The following is a 9040-nucleotide window of genomic DNA, read 5'->3' as shown; positions in this document are numbered from 1 at the left end:
TTATTCTATTTTGCTTTCATGACACACTGTTGTTTTCATCTATGATTTATTTGATGCTACATCCCCAGTCTGGAACAGAACTCTCAATTATTGTAACAGTTTCCATGGAAACATATGATCTATTCTCTCTCATTCCCCCACTGTTCCCCAATGGTCCATTCTCCTTCTACTCCACTCCCTACTCCCCACCCCATTCCTTTCCATAAGGCCCTCCAGAACTTCCATCCCTCCATCAAAAATTCTCCAATCTATCTTGTTAAGTGAGCAAAAACATGTGCATCGTATGCTAACTTTCGCACTAACAAGGACAAGAGTAAAACTGTCACATTGGCACTGAGAGACTGGAAAGATGCGAATGGAATGGACAGAGGTGTTCACATGTGGAGGGCAGAAGAGGTGACGTTGGGTGGGGGAAAAACTTTTCAATGTTTATTCTTTCAATACAATTTTAATGAGAGCCATGTGAATGTACTGCTTGTTAAAAATATAATTTAATTTTTTAAAACTCCCCAACAGCCTCAGCTTATTAGGAACTTTTCGTTCAGGCCACTTTCTTCCCTGTCACCAGGGAAACTGCTCCATCTCTGAAATCTAAATCTCTCTATTCTTCCTAACATTTTAAAGATCTTGACCTTGCCCATTTGTTTTTCATCCCTAGACTTCTAGATTCCTTCTTTCCCACCCCAGTGGCGATCCTCTTCCTGCTGGACTTCTCTCCCAATCTAGCCTGGACACCTTTTCCACCTTTTCATTCATTTGTTGAACACACTTTTACTGAGCACCTGCTATTGGCCAGGCTCTGTGGCTCTGCAGTGGGCATCTCTCTTCCCAGAATCTTTCACTCCCTTGTTTCTGTAATCTTCTGGTTCACTGATTCTGCTCATCCACACCCTTAGCTCAAATCTACCACCTGCTTCTCCATTCCCACACTCAGACCGCTCAGAGTTGCTGGTAAAAATCATACAATGGTGTGGAACACTACCAACTGCCTGCTCTCTAACCTTACGAACCTCAGGATTGCTTGTCAATCTTACTGGATGTCCTTACTCTCTATCCCCCCACTCCATGCTGAGACTCTTCACTTTGGGCTGTCACCTGAGACCCCTTATTCCATCTCAGCAGATGACCCTGCCCCCATAGACAGAGAAAACCCATGCATTCAATCTAGGCATTGAATGAATTCAATCTATAAGCACTGGAAATATAGCAGTGGCCACAATATAGAAGATCTCTACTCTATTGGGGCCTAGATCTTAGAAAGGGAAGAGAGACAAACCAATAAAGAAATAGGAATAGTATTACCCAGTGACAGGTGCCATGAGAGAATTAAACACAATAGAGAATGAATGAGTGGCTACTTTGAGTGGGGGATCAAGGAAGACCACTCAGAGGAGGTAAAGACTAAGCTGAGATGTGAATTACAAGAAGGAGCCAGCCATGCAAAGACCAAAAGCTTTGTGGAAGGAGTTTTGTGTGATTCATAACTCAAGAGCCACTATTGTGGCCAGAGCATGGTGGGTGATGAGAGAAGGAAAGGAAGAAAAGAAGTCAAGCAGAGAACAAGAGCCAGATTGTAAAAGGTAATGTTAGCCAAGGACATAGCACAGAATTTATTCTAATTGCAATGGGAAGTCATTGCAGGGTTTTAAGCAGGGAAGTATCTTCATCTAATGTACAAATGATTATGGATGCTAAATAGAAAGCATGTTGATTACATGTAACAAGATTGGGTGTGGGAAACCAGCTAGGAGCTTCTGCAGTGCCCAGGTGATGTATATGGTTTAGACTGGGGTTGCATTAGTGAAGATGGAGCAAAGTTAATGACTTCATAAAATGCTTTGAAGGAGCTGTCAGGATTCACCAATGGATTGTACCAGGTGGAGGGGGGGAGGGAAGGCGGGGATGAAGGAAAGAGGGGAACTCAAGGATAACTCCCAGAGTTTTGGTTTAAGCTTCAGAGATGGGAAGAAATTTATATTTTCTGCACACCTGAGTTCATGATATGAGATTTATACTAGACATCTTTGTAGCACACAAAGGGATTCAAAGACTCAAAACAACACTAAACAAGTCAGGAATACTTATAACACAATCTCAACTTCAGTAAAATAGCATCTCACGATATCTATAAAGGCATCCAGAATCACTCTACGAGTCCCAGGGTCATCCTTCAACTATGCTGCTGTTAGAAATGAACTGTTTCCATTCCTGGCTGCTAGAGTGATCTTCTCCGAAAGGCAAATCTGATCATGTCACTTCTCTGTCTAAAAACCTTCAATGGCTCCCCACTGCACTGGGAATAAAATCCAAACTTCCCATTGCAGCTCACAAGGCTTTTTATGATCAGACCCGTGCTTACCTCTGAGACCTCACATCCTATTTCCTCCTCCTGCTTGTGGTATTTTCACCCCAACACCTTCTGACGGCACCTAGAATGATGCACCAAGCCCCTCCCCACCTCAGGACCTTTGCACTTGCTGTCTCTCCGCTGGGAGCACTCCTTCTCAGCTCTTTGAGTGCATGGCTGGTTCATTCTCATCCTTCAGATCTCAGCTCATCTGTCACCTCCTTAGTCTGAGTGGGTCTCTTGTTGATGTGTTTGTGACACAGCACTCTATTCCTTTCCTGCACGGTATCATCACAACCTGCAATGTGGATCTACTGACTCCCTCCCCCACTAGAAGGTAAGCCCCTTATGAACAGCAAGTGCGCCTGCCTTGTTAGCTGCTCCTTCTGGAGTAGGTGCAGCCACCAAGCCATACTGTACCTTGCCAAAGCTGCCTTTCCCCAGCACCATCAGGAAGTTAAAATCGGTCAGTTTCATCCGGTCCCTGTTGCCATTGTTGTCAAATTTGGATATGGTGTTAGTCATTTTTTCTTCTGGAGCTTTTGTCCCCTGACCAATCTTGGCCCTCTGGAGGAGAAAACACAAAGAAAACACAATTAGGGGTTGAGGATGCCTTTGCAGGAAGACCCACATACACATGGGCCTGTGGTTCCTGCGGCTTAGGCACTCCACCTACGTGAAACACATGACCACGTATTTGTTCTGCGAGCCCAAAACCTGGAGGCCATACTTGGTACCTCTTCCACCTCTCTTTTATCCTTCATGTCTCATCCATCACCATAAATTGTCACTTTTCCCCTCTTAGCTGTCTCTAGAATCCATCTACTTCTTTCCATCTCCCCTAACACCACCTGCCATCATCTCACCTGGACGACCCACATTGGTTCCCTCCACATGCAGCCAGAGTGAGTTTCTCACTCAACCAAGTCACCTCCCACTTAAAAATGCTTCAGTAGCTCCCCATTATTTTTAGGATAAAGACCAAGGTCCTTTCACTGGCCTAGATGATCTGGCACTACCTGGCTCTCCAGCCTCATCACTTCCAGGGTCCTTCTTCCCTGCACCCCAGCTCCATTCTCCCTTCTAAATGAACTGTTCTAAACCTCAGCCCCCTTTCCAAGAAAATGGAGATAATGACATGAGATCATGTATCATTGAATTCTTAGCAACATTCTTGGCACATAGTAGGTGCTCAATGAATGGAGGCTACTGCTGTCGTTGCATTATTCAGTTGGCTTTTGAAGGCAAAGAGGCAATGAAAACTTTTTCAGTGTTGAATATCAGGGAAGATTCATTCATTCCAGAAATACTTATGGAATGACTGCTAAATGCCAGATGCTGCTCTAGGCACTGAGGATACATCAGGGAGCCAGACAGATACAGATGTTCAGAGAACATGCATTCTAGCAGGGATCAGGACCCCCCACACTGTGTCCAAAAGACATGCTGAAGTTATCCAGGGTGAAGAAATTGGTGTTGGCAGCAGGAACAGCACTTATGGAACAGAGAGCAAGACATTCGAGGAACTAAACACCAGTCCATCTGGCTGAAGCATAAAGTGCAGGGCAGACAAGGCACGAGATACAACCAAAAGGTTAGAAGGACCTTGCAAACCATGTAGAGAAGTCTGGGCTGATTCTGAGCCTAATGGGCAGCTTCTGAAAGGTTTTAAGCAAGGCCACGGTGTGATCATGTTCCATTTAGAAGAGTGATCTTCCATTTAGAAGATCACTCCAGGTAGAGTGAAGGGACCCATCTGAAGGATACGAGTTTGCAGACCATGAGGAAGTGACTGCAGTTATCAAGATGAAAATGATAGGGCCTGAAGTCGGTGTCTGCAGTGGAGATGGGACAAAGTAGGCCAGTTGGGAGACAGACTTATCACAGCTGGGTGGCGAATTGGGTGAGGGAGAAAGGAGATCAGAGATGAAAGAGCCGCTGGGAGGGTGGTGGTTCTTTGCACTGAGATGAGAAGTGGAGGAGAAGCAAGTTGGAAGTCTGGGCAAAAGGGTTGGAAGAGATGCTAGTCTGCTTTCAGCCTTGCAGAGACCCCCTCCCCCAGTGGCTAGAACAGCAGGTTTATTTCTTCCTCATGGGGTCCATGTTCTACCGATATTCATTGCAATTCCATTGACTGTGGCTAATGAAGCATCTACCGTCTGTATCTTTGCATAACTAATGTTTTAAAAATTGAAATGGACAGAGTGGAATGCACAAATCTTGACAAATGTATACAACCATATAACCCATACCCCAAACAAGACACAGAACATCTCCATCACCCTCAGAAAGTTCCCAGTCAATCCCCCCTTCCACAAAGACAATCTCTGGCCAGTTTTGTCTGCTCTTGAATTTCACCTGAATGGGAACAGAGTCTGCACTCTTTCATGTCTGGCTGCTTTCACTCATCAGAATGTTCTTGAAATTCATCCATGTTGTTGCATGAATCGGTAATTTGCTCCTCTGCATTGCTGAGTAGCATGCACTGTTTATGTTTATCCGTTTTCCTGTTTATAGGCATTTGTGCCGTTGCCACTTTGGAGCTACTAACAAAGCTGCATGAATGTACTCAGCCAGGTTATTTTGTAGTAAGATATGCTGAGGTTTAAGTGCCCCGGGGACGACCAAGCGTAACTACCATGTACCTTGTACATGTGGGTTTGGGGTTAAGATATCTGAACAGAAGACAGAGATTTGGAGGTTATAGGCAAAGAGGGGGCAAACAATGAGATCATCATATTTGTAAACATGCAAATAAAAAGAGCCTAGGACAGAAGTTGCTTTGCCTTTCTTGGGCCGTGTTCTGGAACCATCCCAGATCCCCACTCTCCAGCCCCCCGAGTTTTGTCCAGGCTGATCTGACCCAAACTCATTCCCTTATACTACCCTCGACCCTACCAACTCATGGCTCTGTTACTATGTCTCCCACTTTTTTGAATCCTGACTCAGGACCCATCGGATTCCCATGCTTTGCTCTCCAACCTGTGAAGCTCACGTCCTGACCCCCAGCTCCCCTTGGGGTGGTTACCTTTGCTCAGCCTTCCACCTGCAGGGCCCAGCACACCCTCCCAGAGAGGCATTGAGGGTGAAGCGCAAACTTCCAACTTCTTTATTTGACTTTTCTTAGAGGAACTGGAGATAAGGCACTTTTTTGTTTTGTTTTCTGGGGTGTTTTTTTCTGTCCTTCAAGGAGCAGGTGAAGCGCAAACTTCCAACTTCTTTATTTGACTTTTCTTAGAGGAACTGGAGATAAGGCACATTTTTTGTTTTGTTTTCTGGGGTGTTTTTTTCTGTCCTTCAAGGAGCAGCAAGTGGCTGATAGCCTCAGCCCTGCCAGCTCCCTCCTCTCCTCCTAATTCAGGGATGGTATTCTCTTTCCTCACCACATCCCAGTTTGCTTTTGTGACTTTCCTCCCGGCCATGTTATCTCAATTTCTAGAATCTAGATCAGAAGTCTAATAACCCTTTTGGTCTGGTCTGCATAGTGCTTGCTGTTATTTTAATATTTAAATCAGTTGCCAACTGTTGAAAATCAAGAGATGTCTTCTAAAAACCAGATTCTCAGATTCTTTTGAAGAAATGGATCTACCAACCCCTTCCTGTCATCTGCCTGGCTCCTGTAAACATTTGGGTTTGTGACCCCCTCCACAGTGAGCCTTTCGAGGACAAGACCCCTGTCGTGGGTCCATCTAAATATCCTGGTGTCCCAGGTAGCCTCATGCCTGGCAGGCACTCCATCAAGGAGTGAATATTTTAAAATGGAGGCCCAAATTAAAATTTTCCTTTATCTTGCTGGGTAGACTATGCTTTGAGAAATGGGAATACACTCATGGCTGCCTTTTTGTGTCTGCAGTTCAGAGCCCAAGGTCTCACTGCTCGAAGAGAAAGCCCTAGGTAGCACTTCTAGCAAAGAGCTGCACCACCTTCCAGACTGAACGAGGGGACAGTGGAGGCATCTCGGCAGCCAGGTTCCATTTCAGATGATAATGTCCTGCCTTAAACTGCAGACTGCCACCCACCCCTACAAGGAACTACCACCGAATCTCCCAGCTTTCCTGCAGTCAAGGCAAAGACCTCTGTAGAGTAGGAGTCCCTGTAGATCCTCCCTATCCTCCCACCCCCAGCAGCCCTTCCAAAGCCCAAAAGGAGCGTGTTCTCAGCTTTCTTTGTTCCAAGGGGGGATCTGATAATGATAACAACAGAAGCAATACTAGAACCTCACATCTGAATACTTATGAGGTACTGGACACCGCTCTAAATGCATTACCTCATTCAATCCTCATATAACCTTATGAGGTAAGAAGTGTTACCATCCCCCATTTCACAGACAGCAAAATCAAAAGCTCAGAAAGATGAAGTAAATTGCCTACAGTCACTTAGCAAGAAAGTGTCAGAACTGGGATTCAAATCCAGGCAATCTGTGTGCTTGACCGCAAGGCCATACTGCACAGATGCGGCCGCTGGTGTCCTGCCAAGACCCCTTGGCATGCTTCTCTGCACACCTGGGGCTGCTTACTGCAAACACCTGTGACTCTGCCTGGGGGCTCATTTCCTGGGTGCAGGAGCAAGGCAGCTTCCTCTGGAAACAGCCTGCAACCAGCAACAGAACGGGAGCTGGTGGACAACACCGCAGCATCCTGGCCCTCGACTGGAAACTCTGAGGTGGTCTCTGCTGACTCCCAGAGTTCTCCAGCAGAATTAAGCCCCAGGTACCCACAGCGGTCACATGCTTGATGATACTTCCTGGCTTCCCGTCTCTTTCCCTGCCTCTCTTCCCCACTACCCTCTGATGCTTCCGGGATCACTTCCCAAATAAACTACTTGCACTTGAATCCTTATAGTCTGTTTGTGGGGAAACTTAAATCCAGGACAATGATCAGCTCTGGGACCCTTACTTAACCTCTCTGGGACTCAGTTTTCTCATCCATAAAAGAAAAATGGGAATGATAATAGCACCCACCATTCAGGTTGAATGAGGATCAAATTAAATGAGTTAATATTTGTAAGGCACTTAGGACAATGAACGGCACATAGTAAGCACTTTGCTAAACAAATTCTAAGACTGTCAGAAAACCCATCTGAACCATCCTCCCCTGGCTTATTGGCAAGCTCGCAGTCAGACTGAAAGCCCCTCAAACAGAGCCAACTCTGACGTTTCTGAAATATACCACGTAAGCTAACTGCACCAAGCTCATCCTACCATGAAATTCTATTACCCCAATTCCAGCAGCTTGATTTGACCGTCACTCAAAATTCCTCCAGATAAGAGGCTTGAAAGTAATTTCTGAGTCATTCCGGGTGCTAATTGGTTATTGCACAGGATTACATTTCTTACGTTCAAGGTCAACTGAAATTCCTCTGTGTGCCTGAGAACAATTTTCAGTCTGTTGGAAACATTTTTTTAATCAACAACTACAGTATGGAGCGATTATAATTCAGACATAAACAAGAGTTTGCAGGCTCTTGCTAGAAATAAAGGGACACATTTTGTTGCATGCAGATAAAACAGTCCTTTACTTCCAGCCAATTACTGGCCCAGACAAATGCTCTGATCATGTAGGGAATGTTTTCCTTGGTGTTCTGAAATGTTACCCCGGCTGCCCCAGGACAGAAGAAAAACTGAGACTTGGTTTTATACAAGAAAATTCTGGCCTTGTTTTCTCACCTACAATAGTACATTTTTAACACAGCTGCAAACGGACACCACTTCATCAGAGGGGTGGGGAAAGAGATGGAAAGCGTTCTCTGGAAAGACTGCCTTCCCATCCTAATTTTTATCAAAGCATCCAGACCTACAATAGTACATTTTTAACACAGCTGCAAACGGACACCACTTCATCAGAGGGGTGGGGAAAGAGATGGAAAGCGTTCTCTGGAAAGACTGCCTTCCCATCCTAATTTTTATCAAAGCATCCAGTTCTCAGCTCTACTTGGAGGGAAAGTCCTTATCAATTCACTTGGGCGTGAGGGCCCTCACTTATCAAGGTCACTGGAGAATGACTGATAAGCTCAAGGACAACATGCCTATTTTGCTGGTTTCCAGGAAGGGAGACCACAGTGGGTCAGAACCATCACCATCATCCAGGCTGTGTGGACAATACAGGCTCAGACAGTGGACCTGGGAATACCCAAGGGCTATGAGTCAAGTTGAGGGGGAAACTAACATGACTCTTGGGATAAACTCCAAAATCCTTACCAAGGCCAGCACAGCCCTGCTACTCTGACCCCACCCACTTCCCCAGCCTCACCTTGGACCCACCCTTGGCTCTCTCTGCTCAGCTCACACTGGTCTCCTTCAGTCTCACGCAGTTGCTGTATAACTCCCCACCACAAGGCCTCTGCACGAGCCATTCTCCCTGCATGGAATATTCTTTCCTCCTCTCTACTTCGTTAACTTCCACTGCTGTTTCCTTTTCTGTCCTCTCAGACAAGGTTACCTTTCCCTCTTAAATCTTCTCAAAGTGCCTGATCTCTCTTTCACAGAACTTTACATGGTCATAATTTTAAAAATTTTCTTGTGATTATTTGATAAATAACAATAACAATAACCCACTTCATTCTAGCTATTCTATTTTATACATCTTTCAGGGATAGTAGGTCATCACTGCTTATCTAAAATTGGTGATTTCTTGGGGCCGGCCCGGTGGCACACTGGATAGTGCGCCGCTTGGGAAGCACGGTGGCGCTCCCGCC

General features: G+C 45.5%; 1 protein-coding gene across 2 annotated transcripts in view; it reads right to left on the bottom strand.

The window, feature by feature from the left end:
• Positions 1 to 9040, bottom strand: part of PRKCB (protein kinase C, beta) — a 346927-nt gene that overhangs the window by 89450 nt on the left and 248437 nt on the right. For both annotated transcript variants that reach the window (XM_008575361.1, XM_008575360.1), the window contains exon 9: positions 2768 to 2914. In XM_008575361.1, the coding sequence (XP_008573583.1) occupies positions 2768 to 2914 (147 nt within the window). The remainder of the gene's footprint in view (positions 1 to 2767; positions 2915 to 9040) is intronic.

Source organism: Galeopterus variegatus, unplaced genomic scaffold, assembly GCF_000696425.1.
Source record: "Galeopterus variegatus unplaced genomic scaffold, G_variegatus-3.0.2 Scaffold1173, whole genome shotgun sequence".
Classification (NCBI taxonomy): domain Eukaryota; kingdom Metazoa; phylum Chordata; class Mammalia; order Dermoptera; family Cynocephalidae; genus Galeopterus; species Galeopterus variegatus.
Note: the sequence above shows the minus strand (reverse complement) of the source record. Positions and strands in the feature narration are given on the sequence as shown.